The 15,941-nt window shown below is 43.4% G+C and overlaps 1 protein-coding gene across 4 annotated transcripts in view; it reads right to left on the reverse strand.

The window, feature by feature from the left end:
- CCNYL1 (cyclin Y like 1) overlaps positions 1–9,304 on the reverse strand; it is a 39,904-nt gene extending 30,600 nt beyond the window's left edge. For all 4 annotated transcript variants that reach the window (XR_007154761.1, XR_007154760.1, XM_047870860.1 and 1 more), the window contains exon 1: positions 8,874–9,304. Coding sequence is in view for 2 of the 4 variants with exons in the window: in XM_047870860.1 (XP_047726816.1) it covers positions 8,874–9,099 (226 nt within the window). In the remaining 2 variants the exon portion in view is untranslated. The remainder of the gene's footprint in view (positions 1–8,873) is intronic.
- Positions 9,305–15,941: the final 6,637 nt, after the last annotated feature.

The following is a 15,941-nucleotide window of genomic DNA, read 5'->3' on the forward strand; positions in this document are numbered from 1 at the left end:
TGCCCCTACTCCACCTAGAGTTCTAGGGTGGCACGTGCCCTGGGACTTCCAAAGAACCACTGAGCAAGGCCAAGCTGTGGGCTCCCAGCTAGCTTGGAGCTGTCCCATGTTTCCTTTGCTATCATTGGGGGAGGGGGACCTTGCTAGGAGATATCAAGAGAAGAGAGCAGAACTGAGACAGGTTCTAAGAAGGCCATTTAATTCCTGGGTCAAGTGGTACCCAGTTTACTCCATGAACTCTGATTATAGGAGTCAATGTTGTTTTTAAACAATTTTAAGATCAATTTTAATTTGTCACTGAAAGGGATCTGGTTAATGGGCAGTAATGATGATCACATTAAAGGTGCAAATAGATAAAAGTCACTTGCTCACTCCTTTAACAAATACCATGAACAAAAATTTACAAGAGTCAAAATAATACTTTGTTTAAAAATTACTCATAAACTCACAACCATTACTTTGTTACTTATACTCTTTAAAAAAAAAAAAAGAAAAACAACTGTAATCAGTGTACCATTTATGTCCTATTTTGTTATTGACAAGTGATCTTTACCCCATTCCAGTATATGTATTGTTTAATGTATATACAATGGCCTACCAAATATTATTCCTATACTTTACTTAGCCAATCCTTATTCTTAGGGTTTAGGTGCTTACAAACTTCTTATATTATGAGGGAAATCTTCATATACAAAGTTTTTAAAAAACAATTTTGTTTTTTATCTCCTTAGGAAAGATCTCCAAAATAGGATGACTAGGCCACAAGTTTAGATCATTGTCATGGCTCAATGTATTGCTGAGTTGCTTTCTAAAGAAAGGGCGGGGGGGGGGGGGTGAGGGGGGATATTAGTGTATAATGCTATCAACTCTACCAGTTTCAGCTCCTACCCCGGCTTTGATTACTTGAAAGAAAAGATTCCTACTGATAAAAATGAGGAAGTCCACAGTCTCTAATTTGCATTTCTCTGATTACACAGTTTGACTATTTTCCCCACAGTTAACAGTGCTATTGCCACTTTGGTGAGCTGCTATGATTTGTATATACTGTATGTATTACACCTACTAAGACCCTGATGTTGTCAGTCTGCATGAGGTTTTCGGAAAATAGTAACCTCCTGTCTTTAGCCTGCGACAGTTGTCTATATAACCTGCACTTTTTGCTAATGACAAAAACCACATTGCTGCTTTATAGAATGGATATTTAAGCCACTAGACTGTAAACTCAGATACACACACACATTTCCGTGCTGTCCATTACTGTCTTCTCAAGCACCTAAGATAACTACGCGAAATCATACTATCACAAAGGTCATACTGCCAACTATTAAACAAAGCATTACCACCTCCCACCAACATGCACTCACATATTCATGCAAGCACACGCAGTGAGAGAGATGGCATGAAATTACTATACATCTTGTATGCGAATCTGGCCCAAAATTATTTCTTTGGACGCCTCTAAGAATTTTTTAAGTAATCTCTACACCCAATGTGGGGCTTGAACCCATGACCCCGAGGATCAAGACTCACATGCTCTTCAGACTGAGCCAGCCAGGCGCCCCACGAATGTTTTTAACCTAAGAGAAATATTCCTGAGTTCATGATTAGAGGTTATGATTAAAATTGTATTTTAATACCCATCACTTTTTTTTTAAATCAATTTAAATTGCAACTTAATTTGACAGCATGACAGGTTGAAGCAGGAAAAGTAGAACTTCAGAAAAAAATTAAACTTGGGTCTTAATATAAACACAGAGGAAATCTGTAAAACCATTGACATCCAATACGGCTTTTCCCCTAAGATTCTATCAGTTATACAACGCACAGATGTTAAAAATGTGAAAACACAGGCAACTTAGAATAAAGGAAATGCATTATTAGAGGCTAAATGTGGCAAAATTAGGCAACTAGAAACTGTCAGTAAATGATTTTTCCTTGTCAAAATATTAGAGGGAGAAGGCAGTGACCAGGAAACGACCTGACAGAGCAGCATATTTCACAAAGCGATTGATTTCAATATATTGATTTCAATATATCCCAATTAAAATAGAAGATGTCAGCAGTTTCTGGGCTAACCGCTGGGTACCTGTTCACTTAAGGCTTCCTGCATTTACTGAACTACACTATCATCCTTATACTGTATGTGCATTCATTTTATGGCCCATTAACAAAAACATTTCAAGTCTTACAATTGCCATGTACACTGATGATTTTATCTGAGTCCACACTTTTCCACCCCAGTCAGGTAATTTCTACCGTATGGCCTTGAGCTGGCCTGCATCACCAGAGGGCACACAGTGTGTTCCCGCATCCCCCAATCTACTCCTTGCTTGAGCTCTCCTTCCACTTCCTAGCCTCTGACAATCCTTCTAACTCTGGCTTTCAAACTACTGTACCTGACTCTACCTTGCTTCTCAGTCTTGCCTTGTTTTAATCCTCAACCCATGGTTTGGTGACTCTAACTGAGATGTGACATTTCATACAGTGAAGTACACCTTTCTTCCTTTATATATTTCTAAAGAGTATTTTTTCTCAGTTTCCTGAACTTTTAAGAACATTTCTGGGTTGCAAGTTACCTCTATTTCATTTTACATTGTGCAATGTTAATATTTTAATTCTAAAGCTTAATTATTTTAATATACACATGCACAAAAGAGGAAAAAAAGTAGTATACAGAGGCACCTAGCTGGCTCGGTATAGAGCATGTGACACTTGATCTCGGGGTTGTAGGTTTGAGACCTGTGCTGGGTGTAGAGATTACTTAAAAATAAACTCTTAAAAAAAAAAAAATAGTATCCCACAGTAGCCCGCATGATGAGTCATTCAATAAATTCTATTCCTATAGACCATGTATCTTTAATTTACATTCCTGATCTACTGTCTCATTGTTAAAACTGGGACAACTCAATTTATACCTCTCAAAGCCGGTCTTCTCATGTGTAAAACATACCATTCCTATACTATGTAACTCAACTTTGTGAGGAGCAAAAGAAATGTAAGAGCAATCTATATATCATCTAAAGCACAATAAATGACAAAGCTTTCACAAATGAACTCAAAAGCAAAAAGTGAATATTTAGCATTTCATTGGAAAGTGTATGAAATGTCCACTCATTACTCATACCCAAATATCATCTTAAGCAAATATGTGCTTTGGCTGCCACTAAAGGGAAAGGAATAATACTCACACAATCAGTAAGAATTTCTCTCATTGATTCTGGTTTTTTTAAGCAAATATGCATTTCTCTTGCTTCTGTCATGCAGATTACTGTATGTCCTCTCCTTGTTTTTTTCATGTAACATATCCTGGAGATCACTTCATAGCAGTGAAGACAGACCTTGATCTTTTTTTTACAGCTCCATAGCTATCTACTATGTAGATGCAACACTTGATTTTACTAGCCCCTTACTGGACATACAAGGTACTAACGATATTTTGCTTTTGAAAATAATGCAACAAAACCTTTGTGAATATGTAGTTTCATATCTGTGGGGTATATCTTCAGAATAAATTCCTTGGAGTATGATTTCTGGGTTTAATGTACCTGCAGTGTTGTGAGATTGTGCCAATATCTCTTTCACGGGGTCAAACCACTTTGCATTTTCACCAGCAATACATGATTATTTCTTCACAGCCTCACCAACGAATGTAGCATCAATGGATTTTCTCCCAACAGGAGAGAAACTACAGTATAGTTTTATTTCACATTTCTTCTATGCGCAAAAATGTTTAAAGGTTATCTGCATTTCTTTTTCTGTGACTTGCCCATCCATACGTTTGTTGCCTTTTAAATTCACTTAATTTAAGTCAGCCTATATTTTAGACCCTTATCTTCTGTTCAATTCACGTTGGCTCTCACCTAAACTACTGCATCAGCCTTCTACCTGCTCTCCCTGACTCCAACCCGTGCCTGCATTACACATTCTCACACAGTAGCTAGTCTCTTTTTCTTTCTTATTTCTTTCTTTTTTTTTTTTTTTTTTTTTTAAGAATTAACATCATTCCCCCACATATAATCCTCCATTGGTTTCCCATTACAACTAAACGAAGATCCGTGTTTTTTAGTCAAGGCCCAATAGGCATACAAGGTCTTAACCCACGGCATTTCTCATAGCATCCCTCTCACTCTGGAGCCAGTCCATGTCTTTCTGTCCTTTGCTTGCACCAAGCATATTCCCAACTGAGGACCTCTGCAAGGAAGCCTCCTGTCCTACACCCTCCCACAGCTCCCCCTCACTTTTAAGGCTGTGTACTTGTCACTTGAGAACAGCCGTCTTTAACCACTTCAAGTAAAACTGCCCTCCCATCCTTGGCTTTCTTTCACTTTCTTTCAGCACCTCACTACCTGACATTCTTTATTATTCATGTGCTGTCTGCCCCTAGGTCCTTCCAGAATGTAAGGAGTTAGGGTAGGGGCTTTGTCATGTATACCACCGGCTGCCCAGCATCTGGAACAGTGCCCAATAAACATCTGTTTCAGGGTACCCCAAACCAGTTAAGTTTCTTCCTATTTTCCCATCTCTACTAAGATTTCTTCTAATGCTTCTTTTGATTAGTCATCTTAGACTGGCATTACTTTCAGATCTCTTAGTGTAGTAGTTATTCAGAATTAAAGACGCAAGACAGGCTACCAAGAACCACAAAAATCTAAAAGAGGAATTCTAACATCCAGTGAAAAACCAATGGTAACTGTAATTCAGTATAAGGACATTTAGTGTTAAACTACTTTACCTACAAAAGGACTCATCCTGCAGACTTAATTAAGTCATAAGACTTAATTTCCGTATACCATCTGAATTCTAAAGGGAGGTACAATGCACCAGTTTTTATCTGTGCCCCCTGAATAAAGCATAATAGTGGGATTGTATACTGTTTTACTATAAAAGATGCCCAACCATAAGGGGTAGGTAAATGAATGGTGCTCCCACCATTCAACAGTACACTACACAGTTATGAAAAGGCATGTAGTCGAGCTACGTGCAGCTGCACGGAAATATATCCTAGAGTGCTCTCTAGGCATCAAGCACAGTGCTAGGAGCTTTAGGTCGTTGCTTTCCTTTAAAACAAAATGCTATACAGCAGTACATGAAGAGTTAGCTCATTTTTGTTAAATAAACAAAATGTTATGTTTATATACATACAGCACATTTAGGAAGAGTAAATGCCAAAATATTAATAAAAGTTCTGGATATTCTAAGTGAATGACTTTTTTATATTTTCTAAATCTTTTATATCAAATGCTTATTGTCATTTAAAAAAGCCAAAAACAAAAAAAACAAAAAAAAAACAAAAAAAAGGAGGGTTTAAAATAGCTACTGGAAAGAGGAAAGATCTGTTGCTCAGAGGTTTTTCCACATCATATTGCCAATTCCTTCCCTACTCACTCCTCGGGGGAAGGGGGAAGAAGGGGTCACTTCAGAGAGCACTCTGGCCAGCAAATCAGTGAGGCCTGTAAGGTCAGAACATAACAGACTGTATGAAAAGTTGGTGAGTAACAATAAAATTGGATAATAGGACTTCAGTATCTTATTTTGTGTCATTGATACACCAGTTAGAGTAGATACAGGGTTAGGTAAAGGCAAGGTAGTGGAGATATTCTTTAATCTTTTTTCAATGTTTGTTTATTTTGAAAGAGACACAGACAGTGAGCAGTGGAGGAGCAGAAAGAGAGAGAATCCCAAGCAGGCTCTGCACTACCAGCACAGAGCCCAAAGCAGGGCTCGAACTCACAAACCACGAGAGCATGACCTGAGCAGAAACCAAGAGTGGGATGCTTAGCCGACTGAGCCACCCAGGTGCACCTAGAAAAATTCTTTTGAGTCTATCTGAAATCTATGCTAGGTTCTTAGAATATCTCTTTGAAAAGGTTTGAAGAAATCACATTTTTCTGAAATGTTTGAGAAAAACAAGGCACAGCATTATCTATGGATGACTTTTGTCTAAGAAATGAAGTAAATAAATTCTTCATCATAGAAAAGCCAAAATGCTTTATATCTAAGTAGGTATTTCTTAGTTTCCAGGGAAAGTGATATAAAATTTTCTGAAATAAAGACATTAAAAGCAAACTTTCAATGTGCCTGCACTTTAGAGTTAGTGTTCTGACCTTGTTTCTATGGAAATCTAATAGGCAAATGCTGAAATCGGGAGTTCTCTTATCACTTTATTGAACTTCAAAGAAAATTTTAAGACAAATTGAAATGAAATTTTAACTATCACGTTAAACATAAAGGGTAAATTCTATACTTACAAACTTTTTAACTTTTTTGGTTTAATACTCCTTACAGTCCTATGCTTAAGGTACCTTACCTCATCAGCTTTTCTTTTTTTTTTTTTTTAAGCTTATTTGAGAGGGAGGGGGCACAAGCAGGGGAGGAACGGAGAGAGAGGGAGAGAGAGAGAATCCCAAGCTGGTTCTACACTGTCAGCACAGAGCCCTATGTGAGGCTCGAACTCACAAACCATGAGATCATGACCTGAGCTAAAACCAAGAGTCAGATGCTTAACCGACTAAGCCTCCCAGTCATCCTTCTCATCTGCTTCTCCTAACGTTCCTCTGTCCAGCGTATTCCTGGCTTCAATTTGAGGTCACCAGAACAAACTCTTTAAAATGCATCAACCCGTTTCCCTGACAGGTTAATCTAGGCTCATGACTTCCACTTTTATATAGTCTTACCTATTGTAATGAATGTACAGACAGGAGAGAGAGGTAAAAGTTGCTTTGAGTTGTGAACAATCAACCTTGAATGGAAACAGTCATGATGACTACGTTGGGAGAGGTCTACCTTATGTATAAATAAGGTGAGAGCTGACTATGAGAGCTGTACAAGAGCTGAACCCAGCAATCTGTCACCTCCATGTCAGTCTCTTCTGTTTAGTAGCTGTGTTACACAGTCATTGCCCATCTCTGGGTCTCTCTTTCCTCATTAGCAACATGGGGAGAAAACCTGCAGGCTTATTTGTAGTCGGAAGGGCCAAATGAGATTGACATGAAAATGTGCTGTAAATCTTAAAAGAATTATGTAAAGGTCCCATTTGGTCTCTCATCCAACACTACCCATCTACTAACTAGTTTGTAAAATCACTCAGAAGCTTACCTTTCTTTTTTTTTTTTTAATTTTTTTTTCAACGTTTATTTATTTTTTTGGGACAGAGAGAGACAGAGCATGAACGGGGGAGGGGCAGAGAGAGAGGGAGACACAGAATCGGAAACAGGCTCCAGGCTCTGAGCCATCAGCCCAGGGCCCGACGAGGGGCTCGAACTCACGGACCGCGAGATCGTGACCTGGCTGAAGTCGGACGCTTAACCGACTGCGCCACCCAGGCGCCCCAGAAGCTTACCTTTCAACACCAAGCAGAATAGAAGTTTTCACAAGTATTCACATGCTTTGTGTTTAAACGTCCAATTAATTCATTTAATTTGTTCATTCTTTTACAATATTTGAATGTTCTGAAAAAGCAGTACTTCCCCATTACAAAGCCATGTCCCTCATATGGGTGAATCCACAGGCTTAATTATTATAATTCTTAAGAGCCCCGCTGAAGTTTAAGTAGAAAAAGAGCTGTAAGACATTTCCTCTATAAGCTGTAGCATTTAAATGAAACGAATGGGCTAATGGGGCTTTCACATCTTTATGATACAATGTTTTCTACTTCAAAGAACATAAGACTCATTAAAGAGCCACATGGTTATTAAAGAGCCACGTTGTTACTCAGAATTATTTTTTACCTAGTCCTCCCTTTCCAAAATTCCAGAGGCAAAAATCAAACACTTCCTCTTTGCCCTCCCCCCTCCCCCAACCGTTTAGTCTGAAGAACTTTTACCCCAACATTCTTAAAGTTGAACAGGATTCTATTGGCAGGAGGGGGGAGGAAGGAGAGGGAGCCATGGAGACAAGCATTCTGTACAAGATCTGACACCTTAACTGCCAAAGTTTATGTTACAAATTAAGGTCTAAATTTATGTTTTTTTCTCTTTGGAAACTTTCTACCAATAGCCTCATGAACCACTGCCCCGCTCATTTTTAGAACTGGCAGCATGTAAGTTAAGTCTGTTAAATCACTGAGATAGGGCAGAAGACACTTTTGTGCCAAAGTGGGAATTTTAAACTCCCTGGGTTCTCCGTTCAGTAAAAGGAAAACAAGAAACAAAAAACTACATTCTCGCAGCCCTGGCAGTAACATTTCACACTGTTCACAATGAGTTCAAGCCTCTTCTGCCATCATTTTCCTTCCGTCTTCAAACTATAGTTAGAATTAGGCAGTTTCCATCGAGGCTACTGGAAACAGCCTACTTAAGAACACCGCATAGACTTCCGCAGGCCAATCTCTATTTTGAATTTCCTACAATTCGTCCGAATCGTCCCGCGTGTCAACTACCTTAATGGTAGGAGGAAGGGTACCATCAGGCCCTTACTTGGTCCCTTTACTTAGGTAAGGATAGGCAGATGAGGTGGATACTCCCAAGTTGGGGTGTTTACATTTCCACCGAGAAAGGGGAGCGCGTATACCAAAAGAGTCTTTATAAAGTCTCCGGAGACGTCCAGGAGACCCCCAAACAGGAAAGGGCTGCGGACTGGACGGTCTCAGGCCGCGCTGGGAAACGGGAATACGGGAAAGAACTAGGCGTTCGGGCAGGGAAGAGGGAGAGAAACTGGCCGGACACGACGGGGAAAGAAGAAAGGATGGGGACGCCAGGCAGAGCCAGCCTTCATCCCCGGCGCCCAGCCCTGAGAAAGCCCGCTCCGGGCAGGAAGGAGCCCGAGGCGGCGGCTCGGTCCCGGGGGACCCCGGGGGCGGCGCAGGCCAGCGGTCCGCCAGAGAGCGGACAGCACCGGCCCCCGAGAGGAACAAGAGGGCCCCGCCTCCTCCTCACCTTCGGGCATCTCCCGGTCGCTGATGTGCTGCAGGTGGTGGCCCTCGCCGGCTCCGAAATCCAACTCGGCGGGCTCCACGGCAGCAGGCGCCGGGGCTACTGCCACCGCGTCCCCGGCCGCCGCCTCGTAGATCTCAGACTCGTAGTTTGCCTCCACCGGCCCCGTGCGCCGGCCCACCTTGGGGCTGGCATTGGGGGACACGCAACAGGTCAGCGTGTTCCCCATGGGGCGCCTCCACTCCTCGCCTGCGCTCGCCCCCGACTCCGCCGCGCTCAGCAGCTGCCCCCTCCCCCAACAATGGCGCGGTCGGCACCGGCAGCCCCGGGCTACGCCGGGGCTGTGCCGCGCATGCAGGCGCGGCCTCGCCTGCTGCCCGCCGGTACGCCCCGCCGCCGGGCCCCGGGCAGGGCTCCGGCCCCGGCCGCACCCCCGCCGCCGCGCCGCCGCCGCCGCCGCCGCCTCCCCCGAGCCAACTAGTCTGTGAGGGCGGCGACCAGCCCGGCTTATTTAAAAGGGGTGGGGACCCGAAGAGCGCTGAGAGGCGCAGCCACTGCCGGCAGAGAGCGCGGTCGGAGCTCCTCCTCCTTCCGCCACCACCTCCCGACTGCCGTCCGCTGGCCTGGCTGGCGCCTGCCAACCGGAACACATTCTGCGGTCACCTGGTTACGAGGGACCAATCACACCCAGAGTTCCCTCCACGCGCCCGCCTCGGAGCGGAGGCACGTGACTCGCAGTTCCCCGCCCCCTCCCCGCCCCGCGGCTGCTCCGCCCCCCGCGCGGCGCGCCGCCGACTCCGGTTTCCATTCATCTCGCGCAGCCCGGAGCTTTCCGGTCCCGTGGGAAGCGCACCGGGCGTTAGTTACTCTAAGCCGTGCGGGTCGGTGGGTATTATAGAAAGTCTTGTTAGTAAAGAGCCGATTCCGTTAGCAACTCGATTTCACCGGGTGTGACAGCTGACTCATTTGATCGGCCACCGAACTTAGTTCCCCCCGAATTGTTGAACCGTTTTTGTAACTAAACGCTCCTCCTCTCTTGCCTTCCAAACGTTAGTTTTCGCCTGCAACTTGACCACAGCAACCCCCGGAGCCCTGGTCCTCCTCTCAGTAGAGCGCTGTGGCTTTGTGTCTTGAATGAGACCCGAGGACACGTCACCCTTCACTTCTTTCTCACTAAAATAAGGAACGAACTCGTCCCTCCCGGCCCGGAAACTCTGGGTTTCACCGACTCGCTTTTCTCCCCTCTGCTTCCCCCTTTGATGGCAGGAGTTTCCAGATTTCCCTTCTTTGGCCAACAACCCACGAAGCACGATTTTCTCATACAAAATTGAGACCCACAGAGTGAGGTGGCACGGTCCTGACCTGATGGAGATGATGGTAAGGATAGTTAACATTTGGGTAGTGCTTAGCTAATAGCGCGCCCAACCCCATTCCAAGTTAGGTAGGTACCCGTTTAACCCTCGACAACAAACCTTTCACAGATTTTAGGGAAGAAAGTGAGACGAATTAACATTCCCAAGGCCAAGTGATTGCTCAGGTGTGGGGCCGGGATTTGAGCCCAGATATTGTGGATCCCCACAGGCACCTTATTGTGATTACCAGAAAATAAAGGTAGAAGTAAAACTTGAGAGGAAGTGACACTGTATATCAGGATATTTATTTAAGGGAGGACAATTTTTTTTTAGTGTAGATTTGTAAATGTTTTCCCTTCACTCAACATTCTCTCCCATGTGCCCGTCACTGCATGTGGGAAACCTTCGGGCCCTCAGTGAGCTCTCAGGGATGACAAAACAAAGGCTCAGAGAGTCCAACTGTCTGAGGTCACACTGCTGGAAAGTGCTCGTACCTGGGGTTCAAACCTAGATCTAACTGACCCCAAAGTACATGCTGGGGGAAAGAGGATGGATTTTTACCCTGGAAACACAAGACGATTGAGTAATAGGAAGCTGGCGTGTCACTATCAGATGGTTTGTCATGAGGTCACTCCCAACAATAAGGACTGAAGGATGCAAGACCAATTCAGAGACTTTATGTTCAACTAGGAGAGAAGACAGTGGCAGTGACTGAAGTGGGGGGAAAGGACTTGAGATCTTTGGGGAGGTAGAATTGCAATACTTGATGACTGGGTATAGAGGGAGAAGTGAAGAGGGGAGGCAGAAATGGCTGCTAGGATTCTGGCTTTGAGGACTGGGTAGGGAGCGGTGACTTTTTCCCAGAGAGAGAACACAGAAAGAGGAATAGGTTTGAGGAGGAAGATAATCTTTGCCCTATGAAGTGGAACATCCAAATGGAGCTCTCCGGGGGGAAAGTTGGATCTATAGCTCTTTTGACTAAGTCTGTTTTGTGATATCCCAACTTACATTTTCAAAAATTACACACATATTCAACCCCCCAAAAAGTAATTGGGGAGATTTCCTAAAGTTGACATGCTGAGAATATAACATTTCCTGGTGGTTACTTTCATAGAACAGCTTGGAATCTATGGTTTTAACAAATGGCGCATTTTATGTAAAACAAAACTGTTAAATGAAAAACTATTTACAATTGTATTGTCGTTAGAACATATAGAAAGTAATGAAGCCATGGGTACAGAAGTGATGGTCTTGAGAAGATGTGTATAATTTTAAAGATTTTTTTAAAAAGGCAAACTAGGTGAATAGAGAGATTTAAGTAGCATTTAAGTGAAACCTGCAAAGGTGAGCAGTGAAGTCCAAGGACCTGAGCACTAATTAGAAAAGACTGATCGGGTGAGTTCCATGAGGTGTGGGGGGGGGCAGGGGGGCTCACATCTGCCTCTCATATCTGCAATGGCTGCATCTAGAACAGTGCCTGGTCAGTAGTCAGCAATAAGCAATTCCCTGAAGAGTCAAGTGTGGGAAAACTACAAATGCCATGGGTTATGGCAACTGGGTGATTGGGGATGTGTTGTGAGCCCGGTGGCCGGCAGTGGGCAAAGAAATGAATAGGAGTTGAGAAAGTGAAGACCCCAAGTGAGAGCTTCTTTTCCTAAACATTTTGACTGAGAATAGACATGCAGTAGCAGTTAGAGGGAGATGTATGGTTAAGGGGTACATTAAGAAAAAACCATCCTCCGATGATGGAGAAAAGGGAAGCAAAGAATAGTAATGTGATTTGAATTAAGCAAGAGTTTGACTCTGTGATATAACCTGAGACCTTGCATATGGCTGCTGATGGCTGAATTATCTCTTGGGATATATCTTGTGATTAGTGTTTTACATGGGTTCAGAATAAGCCCATTCATTCATTTTATTCATTCAATACCTAAGCTGTTACCACATGCCACATACTTTTTAGGTACAGAAGATGTTGTTTTGACCAAGATAAACAAGGTTCCTGTTCTCATGAAACGTATCTTCCAATAAAAGAGTCAACAAGCAGTGTTGTCCATCACACCTCAAAATCATGGCCCAGGAATAACTACTGAATCTTTATTCCAAACAGTAGGGTGGAGGAAGGGAATGGAGATTTTTAAGAAGATGCATATAGCATAGAACTTACATATCATTGACTTCAAGCTTAGCCATATGGCCACACACAGCTCTACGAAAGGATCAGAAAATGCAGTCATATAGCTGAGGAACTAATGCATAGGGAACAACTGGGCATTGGATGATAACTCTACCCTACAATCTTAAGGTAAGATTAGAGAAGTCTCAGCTTAAAGCAAGGAAGATCATAATACAATTTCATATCCCTTTGCAAGCATATATGGAAACTTATGCAAAGAGTTCTATACTGACTTAAGCTAAGAGGACAAAAAAAGTGGAGAGAGGCTTAAACTATAGAATAAACTACCTCAGATACAAGAAAGATTTTATGGTGGTCAGGTGGTTAGGATTACATATTATATGTGTATTGTGACTAATTGGATTCCATCTTGAGTATTGTGACTAGTTGGTCATATAGAATAGGATTTTGTGTGTAAGTAATAGGTAGGGTTTCTTTGGGCAGAGTCTCCCCTTATCACCGTATTCTCAACGGCATATGTGAACAAAAATGTTAAGAATTATTATTAGACCTGATTTGATATGGAACGACTGGACTTTTCTCATTTCTGAGTTTGGAAAATTATAATCGGTATCTTTAAGCAAGTAGGGCATTTGATAGTGCTGGCATTCATATTGAAGTAATCTATCCAGTGCCTCTTCCATCTGACTCTTTCTACACCTTCTGAACAGTTCTTCTACCTTCTCTCTTCTCATAGCCTGCAGGTTTCTTTCTGTCCAGTGAGTCAGTCGAGATAAGAATGTTAATTTGAATTGATGCTCTGAAAAAAATTAAAAATGTGTTAGTTTGGCATTCTATTAAGGGCAGTTAATGTTCACTGGACACGTAGTTCTGGCCCCAAATGTCCACTGTGATTACAACTCCAAACATTAGGGCGCTAAGACAAGTTCTAGGAAGGGCCTGCAGTTTTAAGAGACTAGGAGTTTCTTTTTGCCCTTCCTGGAGCCTTTTCTCCTCTCTGCTGTTCTATGGTTTATTTGCTTCCAGTTGCATTTGTCTAAGTGCTATAGGAAATCTAAAATCTTAGCCCACAGCCGGTGCTTCCTCAGATCACCTTCCGGTAGGGCTGGAAGAGCCTTTCTCTCCCGCCGAGTGCTCCGTTCAGGATCCTGGTTTTCTACAGCAGATGCGGCTCTGCCCCTAGCTCCAAAGGCTGTAACCAACCGCCTGTGATCTGCACTCCACTAGTTTCAGGAGGGAACTGCCCTCCACACTTGCCCCGGAGACAAACTCACTGCCAAATCCACTTTGGAACAAGGCAGAGTATGAATAAATACATTAAATGTTTTCAGTTGTTTTTTACCCAATGCTGCCAATACTCCTTCCCTCGGCATCTCCATGCTTTGCTATTTCCACTTGTTTCACTTGAGTGATGTCTTGGTGCTTTTAAGATGTGTCAATTTTACTCTTAAAATGGAATCCTTGGCCAAATTGGTTTACTGAAGTTAGAACCTTTTTCTTGCAATGATTTCACGTGTTCCCTGGGTTTCTTCTGGTAGCCTTTTTGACAGCAGCCTCCTAAAAGCAAGCTGATATTAGAAACACTGTAGGAAGAGGAGTCTCATTAAACCTGACAGCAGGGAAAAGTTTAAAGAAGTCTTTATAACCAAGTTTGTTCCCTGGAAACAAAACTCACAGATTTTAGGGCATGATCTTTTCCTCATGATGAGTCCATTGCCTGTTGTGGAGACAAATCAATTTTTATCCCCACAGTGTGAGATCCACCCTGTACTACCTCTAGAATGTTTTTCAAATTTTAACATTTATTTATTTTTGAGAGAGAGAGAGAGAGCTCGAGTGGAGGAGGGTGCAGAGAGAGAGGGAGACACAGAATCCGAAGCAGGCTCCAGGCTCCAAGCTGTCGGTACAGAGCCTGACGCGGGGCTCAAACCCACAAGCTGAGAGATCATGACCTGAGCTGAAGCCGGACGCTTAACCGATTGATCCACCCAGGCGCCCCTAGAATTCTTCTATCAGAAGGGATTAGGATAGCAAACTGGATTGATGTAGGGGCCAGGAAATTTGTCTTAAGAGACACGTTTGGGGGCACCTGGGTGCCTCAACTGGTGAAGCATCTGACTCTAGATTTCAGTTCAGTTTATGAGCTCACAGTTTGTGAATTCGAGCCCCATTGCCAGCCCCGAGCCTCACTGATGGTGCAGAGCCTGCTTGGGATTCTCTCTCTCTCTCGCTCGCTTGCTCGCTCAAAATAAATAAATAAATGTTTTCACAAGAGAGAGACACATTTAAATAGCACTTAAAAAATGAACAATTTAAATTGCATTTTGGGGGGCTAGGGCCTTGGCCCCTCCGCTGAGCAGCCTTGGCTTCTATAAGGGTGATTCTTTGAGTAATGCCACACACACCATGAGCTATTTCTGCTCAGTTCTATTTACTATACAGATAACATAGAATGCTCCTCTGGGGGGAAAAAATACTCTAGTTATATAGTCAGTGCTTTGTCCAGAAGAGGCAAAACAAAACAAAACAAAAAAGCCCCCTGAAAACAGCTGAAGCCAGTGCCCAAACCCGGTCTGCCCTGTTCTTTGCAGCCACAGTGTTAGAGCTGGCCCATCTGGACCATTTGATAAACCTCTACTCATTCTTTGAGGCTTCTATCAAGCGGAGCTTGGCTGCCAAGCTTCTTTGACTCCCTTAAGGCTGTAAAATTCTGCATCTGCACTGCAATTAATACCTTCTGCAAATCTCTACCGTGACACAGCCTTGTATCATATGATGATTGTTATGTATGTATGATAATTGCATGTATGTATGCATGTATGATATTGTTTTCTTATTTGAGCCCTCCCCCTCCTTCCCATTAAACCAGGCATTCTCTGAAGACAGCTATTTTATTTAGGTGTTTGTATCCCCGGCGCTAAGTATGAAGCCTGGCTTGCCACTGTCCCACACGCTTTTCTTGAACGAATGGGTGCGTGAATGAAAAAGTTGAGTCGAGAGCACCAAAAATCACAATTCAAGAATGACTGTAATGATTCCTTACTTTTCAGTATTCTCTAGTATTCTCTTCTGTGCCTCTGTGTCTAGTTTCTGTTCCCTGATAGCATGTTTAAAAACGGCGGCTATTTTATAATCCTCTCAAGTGCGTGGGTGAGGAAGGCAGGCAGGTCACAGTGGGAACTGGGCATCCCTGCTCCGGGACCACTGCGGCCTCAGCTGGAGCGCATCTAGCAACCGGGGCTGGGCAGGAAGGCTCATCTGGGGCCACAGGTCTGAAGCAGCGGTTCGAGCCCGTCAGCCGGGCTCCCCCTGCTTCTGGGTGTCATGACTCACAAGCCTGCTTCTTCACTCACACATGGGGGGCCTGGCCTGCCAAGGCCGGAGCGTCTGGGACTGGTTGGATATGCCTCCCAGCATGGCTCTCTCCTAGTAGTCAGACCTTTTCCCAGACACAATTATAAATCCCAGCACGTTTCACTTCTCTGGTAAACACTATTTAATATAAAAATATGGGGGAGGAAGGGAGAGGTGTGGTGAGCAACATTCCTTCAATTAAAACAAACAAAAAAAAATCCTTCAAAG

Source organism: Prionailurus viverrinus, chromosome C1 (genome assembly GCF_022837055.1).
Source record: "Prionailurus viverrinus isolate Anna chromosome C1, UM_Priviv_1.0, whole genome shotgun sequence".
In the NCBI taxonomy this organism is placed as follows: Eukaryota; Metazoa; Chordata; class Mammalia; order Carnivora; family Felidae; genus Prionailurus; species Prionailurus viverrinus.